The sequence below is a fragment of the Apus apus genome, chromosome 4 (genome assembly GCF_020740795.1).
Source record: "Apus apus isolate bApuApu2 chromosome 4, bApuApu2.pri.cur, whole genome shotgun sequence".
NCBI classification, from domain to species: domain Eukaryota; kingdom Metazoa; phylum Chordata; class Aves; order Apodiformes; family Apodidae; genus Apus; species Apus apus.
Window position 1 is genome coordinate 38,655,628 of NC_067285.1, and position 24,511 is coordinate 38,680,138.

The following is a 24,511-nucleotide window of genomic DNA, read 5'->3' on the forward strand; positions in this document are numbered from 1 at the left end:
CACCTGCTCCCTTCCTTTCTCCTAGGGTTGCAGTCTTCTGAAACTCTTTTTAGCTTGGCTCCTTGAACACAGCTGAGAATGCACTTTTCATTGACCCTTTCCAACCTGCTGGACTAGGGGGTGAATACATGTTCAAATTCTCTACATCTCACCTTTTTTTTTACAACAGATTTGGTAGATCAGTCAAATAGGTGTAGAAAGTCCAAACTGTGACACACAAGCCACCTAAAATGATCTTTTCATTTTCAATGGAACCAATTCCTAGGAAAGGGGAAAGAGCCTTAATTAACATTTTGACAAAGCTTGCACCACTGTTGCAAAAAATGACAATCAGTGGGAAAAAATCAATTAGGAAATACAGAAAATTACCTGAATGAAATCAAAATACTGTTGACAGTCACTGAGGACAGCTTAGGAACAACTCACTGATCTCTTCTTCCCACACTTAAACTAAAAAAAAACCTCAGAGATTTGATCTACTCTGAATATAGTTCTGTAGCTTTAAAGCCAACAAAACCAAGCTTGGAGCTGCATGGCTTGTGCTCATGGAGCTACTTGTGCTGAGCTGTACCTACAAGTCGTTTCATTTGGACAAAATCACAGGGTAAGCTCCTTGAATTCAAGCATGGCATTCCAGGCTGCCCCAAATCCAAGGCAATAATTGCTTAACAGAAAGCAGGTGATGAGGAAAAACACTATGCTAGTGAAGCAGCCCCACTGGCAGCTCCTGCTGGCTCTGGGGATGATCCACTTTTCTGTGCGTGGGGACTGATCTGTTGCAGAGGGACATCTCACCCCTGGTTTTGTTAGAACTGTTTGTTGCAAGGACTCTCCTTGCTCCAGGCCAGCAGCTTCCATGACCAACTCCTCAGCCAGCCCTGCTAGGCTCTGAAGGGGCACCACTATTCATCTGCTCTTCACCAACAGTCCCCAACAAATCAAATGGCAAAGTCAGGAAAAGTACTAAATTTGGGATGAGTACAGAGCTCTTCCTCTCCTGTCTTTTTTTCAACAACTATCTTGTTCCCTGAGATATTGTCAAACTTTAAACATCAACCTGATACTTCAACTGATCTGTTCATGTTATTACTGTGAATAGTTTTTAGCATTGGACAGTCTTACCTTTTTAAAATCCACTAGGCTGCAAAATACTCGCATGTCAGAAAACATAAGAGGTTTACAAAGAAATACATGAATGCCAGTGCTCAATGTGCTTTTCTGTTCACTTATCTTACACTAAGAATGGCCTTTGAAAACCTAGGCACTGATATTAAGGGAAGGTCAGCCACAGGTGTGTGGTTCAATGCTTTATTTCAACATTCACAGGAGCTTTGGGCAAGTTTCCTGCTTTTTTTTTTTTTTTTGAAATAGTTGGTGGTATTTCAAAGCTAGCTTTCTCAACAAGAGGACCTGAAATGGTGTGCATCCAAAACACATGGAAAATACTGGAACCTGAAGCAGTCAGCAGTGCCCTGTGGCCAGTGTCACAGCACAGACCTACTGAAAATATGTGGCAGTGAAAGAGGCTGTAGCTGTATTTCTACTCATCTGTACTTCCCACTCTTTTAAAAGTAAGAACTGTAAAGAGTGAATCACAGAATCACAGCATGTCAGGGGTTGGAAGGGACCTCGGAAGATCATCGGGTCCAACCCCCCTGCCAGAGCAGAACCAAAAAAAAAAATAGGGCAGATCACTCAGGAAGGTATCCAGAGAGGTCTTGAAAGTCTCCAGAGAAGGAGACTCCAGAACTCCTCTGGGGAGCCTGTCCCAGGGCTCTGTCACCCTCACAGTGAAGAAGTTCTTCCTCATGTTGAGGTGCAACCTCCTGTGCTCCAGTTTGAACCCTTTGCCCCTCGTCCTATCACAGGGCACAAGTGACGAGCTTGTCCCTGCCTTCTTGCTGCCCTCATGTATTGATAGACATTAACTAGATCCCCCCTCGGTCTTCCCCTTTCTAAACAGCCCCAGGTCTCTCAGCCTTTCCTCTTAAGGCAGGTGTTCCAGCCCCTTCATCATCCTTGTAGCCTCTGTTGGACTCTCTCCAGTAGATCCCTGTCCTTCTTGAACTGGGGAGCCCAGAACTGGAGACAATACTCCAAGTGAAGTCTCACCAGGCTCCTGATTCAAGGCAAGAATTACAGAACTGTAAGAACTTTTATTACTAATCTTTAAAAATGTCATGTATTTCAAACACAATGTACCTACGTGAAAGTAATCACTGATCTCATCCAAAATCTTCACTCTGACAGCTTCTTCTCTTCGTCCTTTGCTTTCTCTGTCTCCATTTCCTGAGTTCTGACCATTGATGACATGGCTGGAAGGAGCAGCAAGAATGGATTACCTGAACACCACCTATGCTAAAATGATTGAGGCCTCAGGTGCAGGCACCTGAAGCTTTGTAATACCCTCCTGCATGTTACACTGTACTTATTAAGCCCTTAGAAATGCACCTTCAGTTTGCACTTCTTTAGATGCATGCCCTTAACAGAAAAGATAAACCCAGTTATAAACAGGCAACACCTTTGTGAACCCAAAGCATCAATGCTGCAGTAGTGGTGAAATGCTATTGATTCCAGACTCTCTCTTATGGGATGGTGTGAAATCAATCCCTTTGGTCTAATGCTCATTGAAACAGGTTTACTTAGTGTGTGCATAAAATACTTCACCCTCCTTTATATAGCAACTCTTGATACATTACAGGCACGAAGAGAATATTTTTATGTGAATACAGAAAACAAACGGAAGATGTTAGCAGATGGCACAGAATAAAAATTGGTAACCTTATACTTAGCTTAAATAATCTGTTTAGTTTTACCTCAGTCAGGTCACTTGTATGGCCCTGACACGTGTGCACTGTATGATGTGGGGAAACAATTCCCAGTGAGACTTAAAGGGGCAAAGGGGAAGCAACCGGAATGTGCAAAAAGAACTGCAGAGAAAAGAAACTCCATCTCACTGGTCAACCTGTCATCATAGGAGTTCATGAGCATTTAACAGTGACTTCAAAGAACCTGAAAAGTTCTCCATAGGCACTGTGGTCACCTCAAGTTCTACAACATGTTGAGGAGGAAAGGAGGCCACTTTTGAGGCCACTGCTGGGAAACGATGTTTCTGGAGTCAACTGCTGTCAGAGCATCTTTCAGCTTCCATGAAAGAGTCATCAGCTTGTGAAAATTTCATGCAATTGGACACGACAGAGCACGAGGCCACTCCTGACCAGCTGCCATGATTGAAATGTTAAGGATCTTGAAGCTTCTTAGAGCTAAGGGTCTGAGCAACAGCGTATGTGGGCTTAACCTAATCACTCTCCTAGGAGCAGGATCATGTAGAAGTTGGGTACTGCTACTAAAAGAGGCACAGCTAAACTGACCTCATACAAAAACAGAGGTAGTGCTTTGCCATACAACAAACACATTTTCTGGAGTGTGGAGGGACTTTAAATAAAATAGGAGTATTTTTGGTAAAGTCTGATACCTTGGCTTTTTCTTTGGAATGATTCCACCAGGTTTTGTTGGCTTCTCATCTTTTTCTGTAGCCTCCTAGGTGTCTTCTCACTAGTTTCCATGAGCTGAGAAGCTAGTGAGAAAATTATTCATCCATATGTTATTACAGATTAAAAAAAAAAAAGCCCTTATAAATTATTTAAACATTCCACCTAAAGTGAGGCTCTTACAAAATAAAGTTTCAAACAACAAACCTTCCAGTAGCAAAGAAGATGAGCAAGAAGGTTAATAATAGAAATTTATACTTGACAGACTTTCTGTTCAAGTGAAAATACAGCCATATACCTATTTTGCCTATAAATTACCCCATTTGGAGAAGGACTTTATCTTACTAAAATAGTATTTATGCCCACAACTTTTAAGTCCCTCTTTGCCAGCAGAACTGCAAAGGCTGGACAAAGGAAAGCAGCAGCATCAGTTGCATTTTACAGATGGAAAAGTAAGGTACAGGAAGATGTAACTTACTAAAGCCAGGAACAAACTCAGAAATTACAACTCTTTGAAGATCTAGAGCAGTGCAGAATTCAAGAGGCGCAGTGCCTGTCTGACTGAACAACACCCAGACTGACAGGTTCATGCCAGTACTTCACAATTACAGTCTCTTGAAGCCTCTTCTGACCAGAACTTGGGCTGTTCCATTTTTGCTAACATCATCAATCCTTTCATAAAAAGAGGCCAAAAAAAAAGGAAAAAGAGACAGAGATGGAGGTAACTGCCTGACCAAATTAGCAAAGCAAAAAAACCAGCCAGATGGGTGCCTGGATGGGGAAGTGCCACACACATCTGTGCTCGGTGTGTGAACAGGCACTTCATGCATTAAAAATGCAGATTAGCTGACAAATATGCTCTTCATCTGTGTCCAGCCAGCTGGGGGGAAAAGGAAGGGTCAGTGAGTACATTTCTGTTCTAGTCAAGATGATTGGTCAGCCCAGCTGTTTTAGGTACCCCTCTGCATAAAGAGAAGAACCTGATGTTTCTAAAATGCAACAGATAAAGCGCTTGAGGGTAAGTCTCTGTGACTAAAATAAAGCACAATACAGACATGCTAAAGTAAGGTTGAAATGAATTTTAAAAAGCCCACCCGAGAAGCAGCAAACATTAGTCCTTTAGACAGCCTTGGAGCTGTGGTTCAATTTTGGGCTGTACCAGAGCTAGCTTAGAGCTGGGTGTGCAACATCACCATTACACTCCTACCTGCAGTGCTTACGTTCCTTTTAAGAGATATGATATTTTCAGACCTTGCAAAATAGAGAGATGTAATGCTTAAAAATGGTATTTGATAAGTATTACTTGAAAAATTAGTTCCTTATCTCGCTTTCCTGTTGTGTCTGCTCATTTTGGGGTCTTTCTGCCACTTTAAATGTAATAAAGCATTCCTGACAGCCTGGCTCACTACCAAGTAGTTAATAGATTACCTTGAAAATGTTCATCATCCTCACATATATTTTGTGATGCATTTATCACTTAAGAGTTACACAGACACAGCCAGACATCAATATTTTCAGTAAACCCCAGAACTTTTCTAAATGTGTTACAGGAACCCCAACAATTATTACAAATATTAATATTAGGCAACAGTGTTGCCAGTTACTGCAAATATCAATATTAAGCATCCCCTACAGTCTATTTACCTGAATAAAGCAATTCACCAGTTCTGAAATGTAGTGGTGTATGGACTTCATCTTCTCTTTGTGTAATACATTAATTAGCTGCTACATTTTACTCACAATGAATTTATCACAGAAAAAAACCCCTTCTACTCAAACAGAATTGTGACAGGGTGAAGGTAGCCTGATGGAAGCAAGAACAGGTCATTTTTAGGTAACTGGGCCAGAAGGCCTAGAGTGCTTTAAAACAAAGCATCAGTAAATTACATTTCAATAAATTTGCAGGGTGTCATTGCACTTGCTGGAACCAGAAATGGAAGATCAATCCCATGTCAGGCCTGTACATTTAAGAGCTGCTGGTGTTTACATTCAGCAACATGAACAGATTTTGTAAGCAACAAATGGCAAAGGTACCTAGCAAAATACATGCAATATGAAGTGCAGGTACCACAGTCATCAGCTCTCAAGGATTGTATCAGTGAACGATGCTGGGACTCCACTGGTCTCTACAGAACTGCTGAATGGCTGAATTTAACCTACAGTGTGTAACTCACTCATTGTACTGGCTGGGAAGAGACCCAGCCAAGCTCTTTGGATCAGTAAATGGGACTGGACTTACTTATCTGAGGGACTGTGGCTGCACCCTTTGGAAAACCAACTGTCCTTGCCCACGGTCTGTGCTCTGGTGACGTGCTGGGGCCAGCTGTAAGGTCATCAGGTGGAGAAGTTAACAGCAAGTGCACTGGAGATCTTTCTCTGTGTCTCTGCTCCTGAGAGGCCTTCTTGGAGGAGGATCTATAATGAGGAGCTGCTGAGAAGATAGATTTACCTCCTAGGAGGTATGCAAGCAAAGAACAGTGAGCAGACACCTGAAGAGAAACCCTCATCCCAGCTTTGAGGTTATCTCAGCAACAGTTAGAGGATTGGGTCCCCTTCCTTGCCCTCTTCCCCCCGGTCATTCCTCAGTAGTAGCCAAGGGAGCAGGAGACTGCAGCCTCTTGGCAAAACATGCTTGCTTCTGTTCAAGTGATTGTCACGCAAAGAGTGGCCAGAAAACCTGCCCAGGAGAAAGCAGGGCCTGCTTTTTCTGCTGACTACTCACTTCATGCATACTTCCCAAACAGTCTGATGGGTAGATCATAGCTGCTGACCACCCAAGGCTCCCTGTACATTCCTGCTGCCTTGAAGCTCATTACTCTTTATTGTAAGAAGCAGACCTGCTTACACAGGTCTGCCATTCCCCTCCTTTCCAGTAGCTGATTGATATGCTTTGAATTCCTGGTAGAAAGAGAGTCACATGGAAAAGAGGCAAGATATGTATAGAAATGTTAAATCAACTGATTAAGAAAGGTGTTTTCTTAAGCATGGTACCCAGTGTGTGTATGCAGCCAATGAGGGGAGGATTTACTAGGATTCTTCTCTTGTTCTTCCCACAAACTGTTTCCTTACTCCTAACACCCCTCCTGGGATGTCTTGAAAATAACTAAAGCCCCTTGTTCAACTAATTCTCGAGTCTTCTATGTAAAAAAACCTATTTGCAGCTATTTTGGAAGCTAGGAAAAGTCCCTGGATATTGCAGGAGGTTTGCTACAAGGCAAACTTAACTACCCAGGAGATTTTCTTTAATACTCAGAAATATAAAGAGAGGATCCATGGTAGTTACTCCTCAGGACAAACAGGAGTTCTGGTCTATCTCTGAAGCACAGATGCTTAAATGCTCATCAAGAACAATTAAATATATCAGCACCTGCAGGTAGTTTTCACAGAAAATACACAGAATGGATAATCTAAGGGCATGAAAACAGAAGGTGGCTAAGACTAGTATCTTCAATCCCTGATGCTCAAGTCCACATCCTTGTATTTCTGCTTCGGTTATTAAATTCATGTCACTGTCATTTAAAAGGTACTGACCATGCAGTATGTGGAAGGAAATCAACAGAATGTGCAATGACCTGATTCCTCTCAAAAGCACATCCATACTTAGATGTCTGAATACAGGATCCAAGAGCCTAGTTAAGTACCAAAAATTTGACAATATTATCCACAAGACTATCAGTGTTCATAAATAGCTACCAAGGAAGATACCCATTTTAGCTCTGCTGGTATCAGCCTCCATGTAGCTAGTTTGCAACAAGATACAGATTTTGCATAAAGGCTTCATAACAGCACCTGCTAAGAGGTACCTGAGTAAATGACCTAAGAAAATGTATTTGGACTATATTTTTTTTGGTAATAGTCTGTAATGGTCCAGTTCAACATTGATCTGGCACATTCATCCTCTATCTTGAGTAGTGAAAACTTACCAAGGGGTGTAAAGGGCAGGGTAACATCTTGGGACTGGAGACCTGCAGTAGGTAAGCATGAAGGATCCCTGCAAGCAAAACGATGGCAAAACTTGCATTTGGGAAGTGTTATGCTAAGTTATGGCAATATTAACTAGCCTCCACAGTGAGAATGTGAAGCGCACATATGTAATCTCCAGGTCTTATACATGTAAATTAAAAGCAAACAATTTTAAAAAGTCCCAGAGCTTGCTTTTAGAGAGATGGAAGCAGCATCTCAGCTTTGGTTTGCAATTCCCAGCAAGCTTTCAGCATTATGAATAAAACAACACAAACAAGCTCAGGACTGATGCTGTATTTAAAAAGCCTTAGAAAGCAAATCTCAAATGAGTACTTTAAGAAGCAGGTTACTCAGCTAAGTAAAAGCACTTCTCACTGTCCTGAAGTATCCATGATGCCTTCAGTGGCAGAGTCTCTAGCTGCAGTCTCCCTGCATGGGAAAACATAGCACTGCCACCAATCCCAGCAAAAGCTGAGCCAGGAGGATTGCTCCATTTCCCAGTTTGACCAAGTAAGCTTGAGAGCAATGGCATCCACAGTCCAACAGTGAAGAAAAGGCACTGCCAAATCCTTATACAACTTCACAAAAAAAAAAATATCTGAGTGATTTTTAGACCACCAAAGTAATGGATTTTTTTTGAAATAAAGGACTAGATTTGTTATCATGAAGATGGAAAATATGAAGATTAAGGTAATAATGAAGATGGAAAAAAGACACTAAACTTCTGCTTTAGTGGAAAAAGCCATTGCAGTCTTCCTTCTGGTGACTCACAGTGCTTCTATTTAGCTTCTTTTCAGACCAGGTTCCAGTTATTAGGTGCTTTTTAGCCCATATTTCAGCTAACAGCAACAGATGACTGATGATCCTTAAGATCCCTTCCAACCTTAACCACTCGATGATTCTGTGACTAGCATAACACAAATTCTTGCCTTTTCCAGGTTTGTCTTTTTTCAGGCACTATAAATTCTTAGAGTACAGTGGTATTTGATGAGAGAATGGAAATGGATCATTAACTAACTTCCAAAAAACAGCTAGACCCATTTTAACTACGAGGGACACACAGCATAAACATCAGTATTATTCTTACACTCTATTCCTCATGACTGCTAAAGGTGATTTTCTCCCACCACTGCTGTCATCTCTGCCAAGATCCGCAATGGTAATGTCATTGTCTAAGCTTGTTAATTCTTGAACAATCCTCTTTAGCTCCTGCAGTGGTTCCTCCTTCCACATGCCTAGCTTGGGAGGCATCTGAAATAAAATCATTAAACATTTTTAGAAAGGCACTCTCTTTTTCAATTTGTACCTTTACACATCCCAAGTCACTTGTCTTTCTCCCTTCTACTCCTGTTTTACAAGTTAGAAAGGGTGGGTTTTTTGTAGTTTTAGTTAAGAATTAGTGGGGGCTTGAGCATGGTAACTTGAAGACTGGCAAAATACTCTATGATTCCACTCTTTATCTGGACAGTTATCTGACAGAAACGTGTAAAACACCTAAATATGGTTGAGGGAGAACACAGGTGATGTCTGTGTTCTGAATCAACATTGTAAAAAGGTTACAACTGCTGTTTCAAGGTCAAAAACATTAAAATAAGCCTTTAATTCTGAAAGCTTCCTCCCCACCCAGTACTACCATTACCTTTTTAAGCACTCAGAACTAATGATCTGCTTATATGACAACTCTCTTTTCTCCTTTTTAACCTGTGATCCCAGGCATTATGACACAATAAACAAGCTCAGCTGTGAAGACAGAAATACTAGAATATCAGGGTGTTTTCTCTTCTGTAAAGGCTGAGTTGTCTGCAACTATAAACCACTTTATTATCACAGCCATACCCTGAGATGAAGTGCAATATTTTTCTCATTTTACTGATCAAGACTTGAGGCAAAGGCTTGGTTCAAAGAATAATTCCTTCTGTGAAGCAGTGGATTTTTCAGACTAGTTAGCACTTCCTCCATTTTCAAAGCACTGCCCCTTCTGACCTACTCTCCACTTATGGATGGAACTGGCTAGAAAAATCTTGCTGACATGCAAAAAATAGAAAAATAGAAAAATAAAGTCATATCCAATGGACACTCACTAATTTCAGCAGAGTTTGTATGGAGAACAAGTCCCCAGCTTGGTAATGGGTCAATGTGATACTGAGTCAGACCAAATCCCTCCTTCCTACATTCTGGCTAAGAAACAAGGCTGTTGACTAGGTAGGGTCACCACCTCAAGTGCTGGAGCTGCTTCATTTTGCACAGTTAACTAGTCATGCAGGAACCAAGAAGATTCCAGTAGACCTTGAATCAAGTTGTCCTACAACCTGTGAAATCCTTACCATGGTATTACATTAAAAATAAGTCATTTTTCCTTCTCTGTCCTCAGAAGTATAAATTGATTAACTCAAATAAAAGAGAATGGGAGTGCCTGATGCTGCAGGGATTTCACATAATTAACTAGCCTTTGTTCCTTCATGTAAATTTCTGTCACCACCTCAAAAAGTAAACCTGAAAATATTACTGAAAAATATCTGCACTAACTTGCAGTCTCCCACAGATTTTGAGGTAAAAATAAGACCTCTGCCAATTTCTGTGGGAGATACATCAGTTCTGTTTTGGAGAACTATACAAAATACATACAGAAAATACCAAAAGCTTTTTTTTGTCACAGAGATTCGAGTTGATGTTTTTTGTGATGAAAAACTAGACCAACATTAGCATCTAATTTACATCTATATGTAGATGTAGAAAAAACGAAGGAAGGAAGGACAATGATGTGTCTTTTAGGATAAAACTGGTCAAAATCAAGGAAGGCCAGCTTAGAGAATAGGTGTAAGTAGGAAACATTACCACAGGTCAATCAGATGATTCAATTTATCAGGAACTATGTACAAGTTTATTTTCCCTGTCAAACATAAGCAACTTATAGTAAGTAAGAAACTGGGAAAAATACCCCAAAAGTTAAAACCGAACTGTTTGCAGATCAATACCTTAAATTTTAATAGCTTATAAATGTTATAGGTGACAGAGGCAAGATATAAAAAAAAAAGGAAATCTGAAAGAGTATAATGGATGAGAAGCTACAGAAAATAATTTCACCTCTGGTGGCAAGAATTCACACTTGGATATTACTAAACGAGATGCTCTCCCATTTAAAAATTCCATGTTATTTTTCATCTCTGGAACATCCCTGTTGCCTGTGCAGCTTCCCATTCTGAGGCAGGTACTCACATGAGATGCACAGCTGGCCCAGGTGAGGGAAGGTGGCAGGACAGCAGAGTGCAGGGAGGGAAGAGGCACCACGTGCAGCTGCCTGCCTAAAGCAGAGCCTGGGACCTGCAGCTCCTGAGGAGAAACATCAGCCAAGCTGAGTAAGCAAGAACAGCTAAGGAGAATAAATGGGTAGACAGCATGCCCTCTGTGACAGGGCATCTCTTTTAGTCAAATCTTTTATCATAAGCAGCACTCAATTCTCAAAACACTTCTCAGTACTTATTAGGTGTGCTCAGACATCCCCCTTTGAGTGACTGAACTGGATGCAAGAGCGGCAATTTCATATATTTTCAGAATTTTAACATGTGCTCTGGAAGCATTCAAGTGGAAGACATCTCAGGGCCACCACAAATGAAAAATTAAACTGTCTCACTGCTCTTGCAACTTTTTTTCCCCACTTGGATGTACGTTTCTTTCACTGGAAGACAAGATTCCCCCACCTTTGCTGTTGTTCACACCAAGTACTTTTTGTTTTGCTTCTGTAGATTTGTATTTTGGATGTCACATTTTGTTTCTCACCGAAAGCTAGCAGCTGGGATGGGTTGCTAATACTAGTGATAACTTCTAACAACTACTCCTTCAAGTGTACCATACAGTAGTAGTTTCACTGCAGCCATAATAGTCTATGGTTATAAATAAGGCAAAGACAAATCATATCCTCTAATAAACACATTAGTAAGTTAGAGATTGGACTAAATCTATTGGGCAATACAAACTGTGGGCTCTATAACAAGATACTGGCTTTATATTACTCCATGATTTTCCCTATGCCCTGTCTTTCACTAATGCATTCACAGATGTCAATTACAGGCCTTCCTTTTTCTGCTGCAAATGCCTGATGACAATAGCTCCTTTCCCCTTGCTAACACCTCTTTGCTTCTTAAAAATCAGTCATCTTTTATAATGCTGCCTAACCAATCAGCATAATCAAATTAAACTCAGAGCCCTTGTTTCCAGCCTGTAAGTAGATTTAAGACTGCTGGTTTTATTTGAGTTCCAGGTAAGGATATGGGTGCCCAAAAGCTTGTTAGTGTTTTCTCTCTCTTAACAGTGACATTAATAAAAGACATTCCTACAGACCTTGTCCCTTTAAATTCATTTTTCATAATCACATTTCTTGCTTTTATTTGCCTAGAGCTGCAAGAAAATGCTGAAGTGTCACTGAAACCAAACCTTAGCTGGAGTATATGGTCCAATATTTCTGTAGCTGTTTCTAATTTTTCTGTTGCACTTACTGTGAACAGCAGTTCCAAACAACTGAAATTACGGACACGACTTGTGCAGCAATGAGGTACTCCACATAAAAAAGGGCTTCAGCACAAACTTGTGAGAGAATTTGCAGTAAGTACAGTTACACCTGAAGTTAGACCACCAAGTAGCCTAACTAGCTCTATACCTTTGCTTCTCAGTCATGCACTTACTTTTACATCTAAGGCATGCTGCAGCCTGAAGTGCAGAGCTTCTTGTTCCTGACACTGGATGATGCACTGATATTCTGCAAACTGCATGGATGCCTGTAAGAGAGGACAGAAGAGGATTAAATTAATTTTGCTAACTTTCTGTGGATTACACTTTGGTGTGGTTTCTTTCCAGTAAAGAAACAACAAGGAACACATACAGATGCTGTACTTACCCACTGCTACCAGTACAGAAATCCTGCCAGCTGACTCTTCTTGACAGGCTTACAAAAGCAACTGACTGGTTATATGATGCTAGTAGACATAATATGCACGTTTACATCCTGAAAAGCTAGAATCCTGAGCAACTGCAAAGGACTCCTCTTTTTGTAAGAGCAGCAGCTTACCTGTAGGGCACCTGAGACTGATATGCTAGTCAGACCAAAACGTAGAACCCACCCTTAAGAGTCAGGTGTGTCAGCAACAGAAACCTCAGCTAAAAAAGGCAAATGAAACAACACGATGTTCTTAAAAATGTCCCTAACCCTGAGGAACCCACACCTGGCCAACTAAAGCCCCAGAAAGGGGCTGAGCATGGACAAGTGTGCTGAGTCAGTGTGTCCACTCTGGGTTCCAGTACAGCCCTTGTTGTACTGACTAACAGTCTCTCTGGCTAGGGAAGGAAGCTGTGCCAAGAGCCAGGGTAAAGTCTGGAAGGTCCATCTGCCTTAAATTCCCTGCAGTTTGTCTTTCCCTGAACCAGTAAGAAGTCAAGAATTCTCTTAATGAAAATAGAAGCCTTTTACCATTAAAAACAGAAGACAGTCTTAACTACAGACATCTCTTCAGGCAATTATCTTAGACTCCATGTGAACAGCACGTGCCAAACACAACCTAGGTCAGACATCAGACACATTCTCTTCCCAGGTGACTGTAAAGGAGAGCACCCCAAAGTCTCACTGAACTGAAAGTTACCTAAAATTACCTTATCAAGGGCTGTCTCCATCTTAGATATTTTTTCTTTCAGGCGTTTGTCTTGTGATCTCAAGATTTCCAGTTTCCCAGCAATCTTGGTGTTTTCTGCTGTAATACAGCTCAATTCTTCACTTAGTTTACTATTTTCTTCTCTGAGGTAATGCTTCTCCTGTAAGGACAACAAAGTGCAATGTCAAGAATTTGTAACTATGTACATTTTACACACTTGTTTTCTGCTGATTTTTTTCTCTGAAAGATCTCAACCCTTTCAGAAGCTGAGCTACTGCATCTTGCAGAAAGATGTGGTCTTTCAACAAGCAGACAGGTTTTACCAAAAAAGGTGCAATTTTACTGGTCCTGATGAAGTAACATGTCAGATTTTAGATCTATTTTGAAACTGGAATTTTAACCTTCAGGATGCAAAGCCAATAAAGGAGGATGGGTTATAGTGAATGGATATAAATGACCATTCAGCAAGCTCCAGCTATTGGTAACTGAGTGATTTGTCACAGAAAAAGCCAGAAAGACCTCAAGAGGCTAGACAGACCTTGACATACAGAGTTTACAACCACAAGAGTAAAAAAACTGCCTCAGAACACGAAGTGGGGAAGCAATGTGGGACAAATTCAGAAGGATACAGAACACATTAGTTGATATTTTTCAAAAGAACTGATATGTTAGACCTTGATTCTCATTGGATCTAGTACTGTTCTTTCACAGAGCACAGATACAAATTGAAACCTGCCTCCAAGGAGAAGGCTGATTTATGTGGAGGAGACACTGGCTGCTACATGCTAGCAGGACAACAGGGAAGGCGCCTGTTATAACAAGTAAAATTCTCTTTCATCCTTCTTGGGCCAGTTGTCCTCTTGGTCATGCATTTCTCCAAAGAAAAATTGCTCTAGATACAGCTAAATACTTTTACAAGGAGCTCTTGTGACCTTAGCTGCATTTGTCATTGCCTCTTCCAAGAATTTTATCTTGCTCTGTAATGCATCTATCTGTCCTCTCTTGGCTGTGATCTTCTTCTGCATTCCCACTGCAACTTTCAGAGCTGTAAAAGACAAGGTTAATTCTCAATAAACAACATTGGTTCTGCATTCTGAGTTCCAACAAAAGACTCTGGAAGTCAGTTAATCAGCAATATGTCAGACGAAGTAAGTTGAACCAAGATCCCATGGTCACTCATGTGTGCAAACTACCCATTAGAAGCAGCTGGTTTTGTCCAGGGCAGTGGCACCAGACCCACCACACACAAGACAAGGAAAACAGCATTCCCTGGAAATCTGCATAAAGATCACCTAAGAAAATTCCATTGACAGTTTAAGTTTTGCAGTATGTAGTAAACAGCAAAATAAAAGTACATTGTCATCTACAATACTGTTTATTCATCTCAGAAAATGCAACATTATTACAACATCTGCTGAGGGAACAATACTTACAAAAATTCTCTTATAAAAAAGACAAATGCACGTGATTTTTGGGAAGTTCAATCCATATTTACCATGGCCATCAGATCCCTCCATAGTCTTTAGAGCAGTCCTGGTTTGTTCCAGTTCTCCTTGGGCACATTTCAACTGCATTTTCAACCTGTTTGCAGTATTTTCCATCTCCTTGATTTTACCCTGGTAATCCCTCTCCAAATCTTCAAATCCCTCTGGTGAGAGTAAGTAAAGATTGAAATTCTAGTGACAAAAAACATCATTCTTCTGGACTAAGACTACTGATCTGTTGCCTACCCTCTTTAAATCACATCTCTTTGTTGATATCACAGTATCTCTTTCATTGCTACAAAATTTAATGAGTTTAGAATTATAGCTGAGTTGTGAAGAAATAAATGTTACCAATGGATATTTTATGAGAGCACAGGGGTGTGCACAGAGCCAGGCACATTAACAGTATGATCTGGCTGGCTGCAGTGCAGATTTCAGAGGATCTCTCTGAATTTTGGTGGTTGCCTCGGGTCCAGCTCCTTATTTTTAAGTATTACCTCGACCAGCTTCCCCACACATCAGCTGTGAAAATAGTGATGGAGTTAAGAGTATAAACTTTTAAATAACATTGTAGCAAAGCTGCAACAAAACAGAAACACAAGTTCCACTGTAATTTGACCACAGATGGTCTTTAGTAACGCTCAGGAAGGAGCGGACAAGTTTCTATTTTGTGATGTTCTAGATCTGATCCTTTGGTCTCCAGAGTCAGAAGGTTCATGTGTTTTTGCTCAGAGTAGTTAGCCATACAGATTTTAGTCTCACCAGTCTGTGCCAGAATTCCTAACCGTGACTGAGCTTTCAGAAGCAATCTGACCATCACATGCTGGCAAGGCACCTCCTGCTGCACCAGCAGCCATCTTTGGATTCAGCAAGCAAGCTGCTCTTCTATTTTTAACATCAGCCCAATTTAGCAGCTATCAGGGCTGAGTTCAGTTGAGGCTCCCTACCTGCCAGGCCAGCTAACTCACTCCGACCTGCCTGCAGGTCCTTCATTAGCTGGGCTTTTTCCAGTTTCATTTCATGAAGTGCATGGAGCCTCTTGCTGCAGGTGTTTACCAGTTTAACCTTTTCCAGTTCCAGCTCATTCAGCCTGGCTTCCATTTCATGTATTCTGGCTTCTTTCTCATCCTTTGCAATCTATTTACATTTTTAAAAAAGCCACAAAAGGAATTACGTGTAATATACATAATTATACAAAATAACCACAAAGATGTGCAGACATCATGATTACTTTGTATCTCAGTTGTTGGAGAACAGGGCAGGGAAGAAAAACAGACAAATTACTTTCTGTGAAAATTGCTAATCCAGGCCAAGAGTGCAAGAAAATCTGATGTGATGCCTTCACAGTAGGTTTAACCTTTCTAGGTGTGTATGAAAATTATTTCTATCCTCCTGTCCACCTCTATATTCACTTCTAATGCTCAACTCTCACAGAAGAGGATGAAATTCCCTATCTGGAGTGATTTTTTTCTGGAGATGCTGACCTGCATGAGACTATCATATCCTGTAATGCTTGCCTGAGAAATAACCAGTTCCTAAGTGGTCAGCTGGGAATTCTGAGTGCTCACTGCCTGTTATTTCTCAGTAACTTTGTATTTCTGCTTCTGTTACTGACGTGGACAACTGTATCACTGAGGACAGCACGTTATTTTCCAGCTTTCACAAATGTTTTGGCAACTGCTTTGCACCAATTAATAACTCATTTTGGTGGTAATGTGGCAATATTACTCTTCTCTGCCCACTAACTCTCCTAGGTCTCTTGGGATTCAAGGTGCATTGTCTGACCTGCTTTAAAACCACAGTATTTGCACACTGAGGTACAGATTTAAAACCAGAAAACATTTAATGTCCTACAGAATCCTTAGTACAGCATTACCTTAAGTCCTTCTGCTTTAAGCTTCCACTCATTGATTTCTTTTATAAGCTGAGATTTCTCAACTTCCATTGCTCCAGCAGTTTGGCTGTGATGGCCCACAATCTGGGTCATCTCACCTATTTGCTTCCGGAAGATCTCAATAACCTTTTCCTTTTCCAGCAGCTGCAGCTTCAGTGTTTCACACTCTGACTGCACACCGTGTAAACCATCCTCTTCAGTCTGTAGGTGCTGAAGCTCCTGCACCCTACTGCCAAGCTGGGAATGCAGCTTCTTGGTTTCCTTACCAGTCACCTCAAGGGTTCTCTCTTTCCCCTGCAGACAGGCTGCCAGGTTTGACACTGTTTTCTCAGCAGTCTCCAAATCCATCTGTTTGGCTGCAAGGTCTTTAACTCTACGGAGTGTTTCCTTGGCTGACTCCAGTTGGACAGTCAAGGAGGAGATTCTTCCAATGCTTTCACTTCTTTGCTGAATTGCAGCCACCTGAATAATAACAATTCAGTGATGGACCAAGGTAAACATTTATTCCTACCTGTAGTATTTTTCGGTCACGTTTCTGGTATTCTACAGTTCAACTTAAGTATCTTAGGTTTATAAAGAAACTAGGTCAGCATGGTCTAGTTTACAATGACTGTGATTATCCTGGTTTTCCTTCCTCTTCCTCCACCTTAAATAAAGTAAGTATTGCTTAGAGTACTGCCTTTTTAACCATAGAAAAGAAAAAAAAGTTAAACCAAAGTAAAAAAAAAAGAATAAATCGACAACGTTTGTATAACATCGAGTAGTTTGGTCTAAAGAACATTCAGTGCTAAAATTCAACTGACTGCACCGTAAGTTAGGGAAAAAAATGTACATGAATAATTTATTATTGATTTCATTCCTGCAGGCACCAATGTGCACCCCATAAAGCACCGAATACTGTGACTCAGGATCTTGATGCATAATGCCAAGTTGGTCACCTCGTTCCAGCTCATTTTTGAAGGGCTGAAATCTTGAAGAAAGGGGAGTGTACTACCAGTCACTTCTCTGCCCTGAATTCCATCCTGCTGCAGTTGCTCACCCACCTGGTGCTCCCTTGCTCCGTGCCATGCAGTCCTGGTTGCTTTCACTGTGTTTTCCACTTGCTGCAGCTGCATGGCTTTGTTGTCCAGTTCCCTCCTCAGGGGAGCAATGGTGATGCTGTTGCCTGTGTGCCCATCCCAAAATCGCTTGTTCTGCTCTTTTTCTAGACTTGGCTCTCTCTCTTTTTCATGAAGTTCAGTCTAGAAGAAATGAAAGTCACCTCCCTCCTTGAACCCCATTTGGGCTTTATTTGTTCTTTCTCTTAACATCAGCAACATTCAGTTACATGGTTACATATCTTAATGTGGCCTGTGGCCTGGATTTACACTTGGCAGAAGATGGGAATATTGGCTGGGACAGTTTGACACCCCCTACACATTTTGCTCCAAGAAAAGCAGTAACTTTCATACTGCTGCTAGAATTATTTTGAAGCACGTAACACCTCAAAGCTGAAGTCTTTAATGTCATTTATATCTATCCAAAATCAGTATAAGCTACAAAACGACAATATCGTCATATCAAAGCATTACATTACATGTCAATGAAAGCTGCTCTTCACAAATACCCATGTTGCCACTAAGAATTGTTCATTGCTTGTTTCATTTCAAGCAGTAATTTATCACGTTTGTCAGAGCTTAAACCTTTTCCACCTCAGACACAATCCTAAAACTATGTAATTAAAATGACGCACGATAAATTGAAATGTCAAATAATATTAAAAACACTGACATACACATTTCAGAGCTACTAATTTCAAAAATTGTAAATGTAAACTGAGTGATCAATAGGCATTTCTGCTCATCATACCTTTTGCTATTGTTAACTATCTGCAGACTATTAAAGCTGAAGAAGAGAACTAAGTAGGAAGCTCAGAGAATGACTGATTATAAACATGGGCTGAAGACACCAAAACAAAAGGAATCCTAAAATTAGATTCCTCCCTTTCAATTATGCAATAATTATTCTGACTCCACTCTTCTGTGTGGCTATGTACAATCTCTGGGAAAAGATTTACACCCAACATATTCTAGACTAGGAAAACATCACACAGAATGTCACCATTTCAACACCTCCTTCAGAAGCACTGTGACACTAACGGGCAACAAACCTAATGAAACCACACAAACTAATATCCCAAAATTCAGTCATTAAGGAATAATATTCTGTAAGAAGAAAAGCAAAGCTAATTATATTAGATGAAGCCAGCTGTGATGAAACCAACCCTATGTGGCATAATATTTTTTCCTGTATGTTCAGTTGGTGAATATTCTCAATCAGTTACAAAGGAATGTTTAGTGCTGGCAGGAAAATCCCAAATGTGTCTGGCAAAATATCTGACATGGCACCAAGGTTCCTTCACAGAGAGATCTAAACTGTGAGGTTTAAGTGAAGGTGGCTAAGCATCTTTCATATGATTTGCATAGGATTCAAGGACTTTGAATTTATGATGAAGTTAATTTTAATTCTGAATGTCCTGCCTTGCTAATGGAATAGGCCTTTGGGAAACTTCCTTCACAGCTAATTCCAATTCCTAGTAAAAAATAATCCTCAAACCTCATTATAAGGAGGCTGCTGCACTTGGGAAACAAGCAATGTGCAAATCTGAACACCATCAGGAGGGACGGGCTTTTATAAAGCAAGATTTTTTTTCAAATCACTTGTTTTTACCATCAATTGATGAATCCGGTTAATCAGATCTCCAGATTCCTGGCTGTGTTGATCCTCATCTGTCTCAGCCTCTGCTATCTCAGAACGAGCTAGGTGCAACTGATTCTCAAGATCTTTGACCTAGAATGAAGACAAATATTCATTAAAAATTATGTTAATGTATTTTATTTTAAATAGTACATTGGATTTCTTCTAGTTTTCTCCCAGGTCCTACTCAAAAGAAGTCCAAGTGTCACCTTCTGGCTCAGGGTTACTCCCTAAGTATACTCAGAATTGTATCTACATAGGCATACCCAAACAGAGCACTTAGGTGTTTACATTTATATCCACTAGGTTGAGCATCAGATTTTCTGACTGCTGAAACTACCTCATATCAACAACTTCCACTGGCTTAATTTTCACATACTCCCTTGAAAATTTTCATTGCTAGGATGTTTCTCTACCAGAGAAGCTGCAGAGAAATGCTTGTTGGAGAAAAGAAGCATACAGTAAAAGCTTTATTTAGATTCTCTGTCACACCTTCCCAGGAATGACTCCACATAACAGCCTGAGATCAAATGATCTCCAGCTATCAACTTGTCTCTCACTGAAGTCAACCTTGGCAACTCTGTGTATTACACTTCCCATTGAAAAGCAATTTTTATTGGACCAAATACTATATTCTTTTACATATATAGAAACCCAGCATTTTCTGTAGTTGGTAGTCTGTGAAAATAGCCTTAAACTGACTCCCAGTTTCCAGTTTAACACCTGTTATGAGGTAAACATTATGAAAGGGAATATATCCTACAGTTACAGCTGTGTGTGTGATATGACCTTATGCTGTGCACTGCATCATAGAAATAAAAATAATTCAGGTAAATAGACCTAAGATGAAAAGCATCCTACATATTGTACTCTTCCTTAAGGATGAAATACAGTAATGGAGATTAATTTACAAACTCTCCATAGTTGTTAGCATGCTGGGAAAAGTCACTTCTGGAGCTGAACAGTGTAAGTTTTGATACGTCCAATGGACTCAATAAAAGGGGAAACCTACAGAAAAGATGAAGCATGCTGTTCTTCCTACTCTGCTTTTTACAGAGCAAGTACACATACACCATGGCTCCCCAGGCTTGGGCTGCACATCACTGCCATTCCATCCTCAGACCTTTTTGGGATCAGAGACTATCAGCTCTGCCAAACTTCATGGCACTTCTGTGACTTGAACTTTCCAACAGTATGTAGGAGAGGGATGCCTAAATCCTCATGACTTGTAATCTAAGATGGATTTGGAACCATCAGGCATTTCAGGATGGGTCAGCTCCACTGATTTTTAAAGTCAGCGGACAGCAGCTGTTTTCTAAGGAAAATATTAATTATCACCAAAAAGAAGAAATCATGGAAAGATTTTCAATTTGTTTATAAACCTGGAATTCAAACCAGTGAAGGAAGTGAAAGATACAGCAGGCATGATACAGAAACAGAATATAAAATGCTCAGTTAGTGACACAGCAGAGGTTCTGTGGTACAACCATGAGATGTTCTCTCCATTTGTCTGCAGTAATTCCCTGCTGTCATACCTGAAAAAAAACCTGGTCTTTGGGAAAAGGGAGGTTAAAAAAAGTTTGCCAAGACTTATGCTTTCTAATGGATTAAGAAATGAACTGAATACACAGGTGCTGCCCAGCCTGTCTTTTTTGCCTATTATATCCTGCTGATAAGAAGCTAAAGAAATTAAAGAGTCTTAACTCGCCACAGGGCATGTCTGAGCACCTGAATGCTTCTCAAACACTGCTCTAATCTCTATTTTCTTCCACTTGCCAAGGTTAGCAAAATTAGCAAAGCCTTTTTCTGGGCAGTAATGACTTAAACAAGAAGCTACTTTTTTGCTGATACATTCTCTAGTGGTATAGTGAAACAAGGTTCTCGTCCTACATGTGCAAGTGATGTTTGTAGAACAGAATAATTTTATGTATTTCCAGAAGGCATCACTTATGGTATGCTCTCAACACATCCAGCAAAACTGGTTTGTGTTCACTAAGTTACACATAGCTATTTTGTCTTGCAGGAAGATAACTTGTTCTTAAAAATAATACAAACAAATAAAAGTTAAGGATAATGTAATTTATCTTATTGTCCACACAGTTTTCCTGAAGCATTCCCTTGGCAAAAGACTTTCCTCATGTATCCAGGACATTTCAGATACCCACATATCCAGTTTCACTGGCATTAACGCTAACACACAAATCCATACACACCTTGTCTTCATACCTCCTCTTAGCTTCATGTGACTCAGAATGCAGCTGAGAAGCTGTAGATTCCACGTGACTAAGTTGATGTGCACACACTGAATTTTGGTTTCTTGTTTGTTCTCTAAGAAAAGTTTTAGGTGGAGAAATTAGAAACTGTAAGAACCATGAAAGCACGAAACATTTGCGGTTGTTTTCAGCACAGTGAATGTGTATGACACTGAAGTGTACTATCATTTGCAGTGGGATCACATAAATATTACAGCTTCTTACTGGTTACATTTGCTTTCTGATATCTAGCTCACACAATATGATGTAACTCGAAATCTTGATGCTTTTTATTCCTGATGATAACTCATTTATTCCCAAGCAAGTTCCAAGAAAGCCAAGTCTGCCTTCAAATGCACCCCAACTATTCTACAAGCAGAAGTGAGAAGCATTTTGCTATCAGATATTTGGTCTTGACTAATTCAGTCAGATATTAATGCACAATGGTATTTAAATCTCCTCTTTAATTTTGCAACACTGCATGCTATGTCCTCCCTTTTTAAACTGAGCACTGATTTCTGACACACCAGGTGGCTGGGAAGAATTAGTATCTTTTTATTCTCACTATTGTTGCCAAAGTCAACCATACCGACATACCTGTTTATTCCAAAGGAAAATTGCCCTTTAAAATTACCGTTCATTACTATTTGTAAATAACCCAACTGTTTGCCTGTTCTTGTTTGGGATTCAACTGATAATGCTGCTGGAAATTAATTTTATATCCACCTACAACAGCTCTCAGCTCACACCCTCTTGCATCCTGTAGCTCTAGCCATGGAGCTGTTCACAACTCAGATGACAGATTCATCATTCCAGAAGCTGGTGGCAAGAACTGAGCTGAAGGCTCGAGCCAGTTGGAACTTCCACAGACTCTGGTGGCCTCTACATCAGCCTGAGAACCAGCCCGAGGCTCCCACCTCTCAGTCTGCCTCATGCATGGCTATTTTGCCTCCCCTCCATACAGCTTGGTCTTATGTTTGTCTTTTCCTTTTTTTTTTTTCTGCATTCCATAATTTATGCAAGGACTGCTCAACTCTTTAAACAAAGACACTAAGAAACCAAAAGCACTGGGCAGAGAGCAGTGTACATTAGCAGGATAAGCTTTATCTCAAATTAAGGTTATTCTTAACATTTTCTATACTACAATCAAAAAACATACTGAATTATCTCCAACTGGCTTTGGAAAATTTGCACAGCTGTGTGCACTGTCAGCTTTATCAGTTAGTGCTGCCACCTCCTGTTCATGCTCACCCATTAACTACTCAATCCTGTTTCAAAAAGAAAAGACTACCTATAATTTCAGTCTTGGCAAACAATTCCTTCTCCACTGGGGAGGTATGTTTCAGTATTCAGAAATGTAATCATGCTGATGTTCTATTATGTAAGTAGTTACTGACCCTTTTATTTAGAAGACGTTACTGCATAATTCAGGTGAAATTAAGGCTTGTTGAGCAAGGGAGGACAAAGCTTGTAGTGAAATTAGTAATAAAAAGCTGATGTGACCACTAAAGGGATTACTTCCAATCTTTTAATGGTGGAACTAGTCTCCCAACAAATTCCAGAATTCCACTTTAAGTGACCAATCACACTTCACAGAAGTAAAGTGTACAGATTCTTCCAAATAATATTTTTTAAGGCAGCGAATAAAACAGGCAATTGTCAGCATCTAAGGAAAAGAGTAAAGAGCAAATGAATGCCTGGAATGGAACAATTAAGCCCTCAAAAACATTGCTTGCTGCCCCCCAACCACTTCCACCTCCCTAATGTCATCAACGTATCTGTGGCATGTGAAAAAACATCTATTTTTTATTAATAAATAAATGGAGAAGAGGTACCTATTTTGATGTTGCTGAAGCAGAAGTTCTTTTTGGGTCCATGAATCATTTTTAAATGACTCAAGTTCTTCTTCCACCTATTGCAAACAGATGACAGTGCTAACCCGTAAAGAAAAGAAGGTCTGAACAGTGGTTTTCAAAGTGTCATTTCCTCCCTTCTACCTCCCACCTTGAACTGTGAACATGTGCATAATACAGTTTAAATCCCAGCAATAAACCCCATCTTAAGCTGTGGACAGTGTAAAACGCTGGCACCCCAGCACCTTAACTGCAGAGTAGCATTTGTACTTCTTTATGCTACACCCGTTTCCTCAGGCCAGTTGAGACGGGAGCTCACGGAGTTTTCAAAAATACTCTTTGAAAAGCAGAACCCAGTGTTGGAAGGAAAAGTAGCACTTTCTTCACATACCACGACAACCCTCTCTTTAAGGTTTGACACCTCTGAGTCTAAACCCTGCAGGATGTCAGCGAATGCTGTGCTCAGGCTGTGGATGTGCAGCCTAGTCCTGTTCTCATGCTCATGCTCACAGCCTGTGCTGTCTTTGTAGTCCAGCAGGATGCCACGTAGTCCCAGAAGTACTCCCTCATGGTTGTGTACCACCTTTTTCAGATGCTCAGTTTGGCTGTCAGCCTCCCTCAGCATCTCCTCCCGCAGCTGGTTGGCAGCTTCCAGCTCCTGAATGGTATTTTGTAGCTGTATTTTTACATTCTCTTGTCCCTGGGATTCCTTTTGCCTGAATGTGGAAACCAAAGGGATCATTTAAAAACCAGGATTCACAACACGGATTTTTACCCTGACTAATAGGTGTAATACTTAGATTGATTAACTGCTGGTTTTTACAACTAAATAAGCAGTTTTCTAAACCAAGGTGCCACCGTCTCACTGTCTCCATTCCTGAAGGCAAGTTTTTCAGGAGATCTGGTGTGCTTCTCAAAGCCCAGATACACACTCTCCATAAGACATCTGTCTTGGCCTTCATACCTGGTATCCTGAAGTGCATCTTTTTCCAACTGCACTTCCATCAGTTTGGTCTGCAAATCAGCAATGATCAGTCTTAACTTGTTTTTCTGTTGCTCACGTAGCTCAGTGGTCTAAAGGAGAAATAAGCAAAAAAACAAGCTAAACCAACCAAAATGTTAAATACATAAGTTAAAAAATCCGAGCCTGAGAGCAGCATGGGTATGGGAAATAAGAGGTTGGGTTTGTTTCTTTTATA

The 24,511-nt window shown here is 40.4% G+C and overlaps 1 protein-coding gene across 1 annotated transcript in view; it reads right to left on the reverse strand.

Annotated features, from left to right (window-relative positions):
- Nucleotides 1-1,096: 1,096 nt before the first annotated feature.
- CCDC158 (coiled-coil domain containing 158) overlaps nt 1,097-24,511 on the reverse strand; it is a 29,665-nt gene continuing 6,250 nt past the window's right edge. Inside the window, 22 exon segments of the mRNA XM_051618258.1 lie at nt 1,097-2,119; nt 2,207-2,315; nt 3,476-3,577; nt 5,731-5,943; nt 7,415-7,482; nt 8,542-8,705; nt 9,015-9,019; nt 10,466-10,784; nt 12,134-12,226; nt 13,095-13,253; nt 14,026-14,138; nt 14,589-14,741; nt 15,525-15,714; nt 16,454-16,933; nt 17,515-17,712; nt 19,181-19,300; nt 21,421-21,535; nt 22,619-22,645; nt 22,647-22,727; nt 23,295-23,371; nt 23,704-24,028; nt 24,277-24,386. Coding sequence (XP_051474218.1) covers nt 2,239-2,315; nt 3,476-3,577; nt 5,731-5,943; nt 7,415-7,482; nt 8,542-8,705; nt 9,015-9,019; nt 10,466-10,784; nt 12,134-12,226; nt 13,095-13,253; nt 14,026-14,138; nt 14,589-14,741; nt 15,525-15,714; nt 16,454-16,933; nt 17,515-17,712; nt 19,181-19,300; nt 21,421-21,535; nt 22,619-22,645; nt 22,647-22,727; nt 23,295-23,371; nt 23,704-24,028; nt 24,277-24,317 — 3,120 coding nt within the window. The 5' untranslated portion in view covers nt 24,318-24,386 and the 3' untranslated portion in view covers nt 1,097-2,119; nt 2,207-2,238.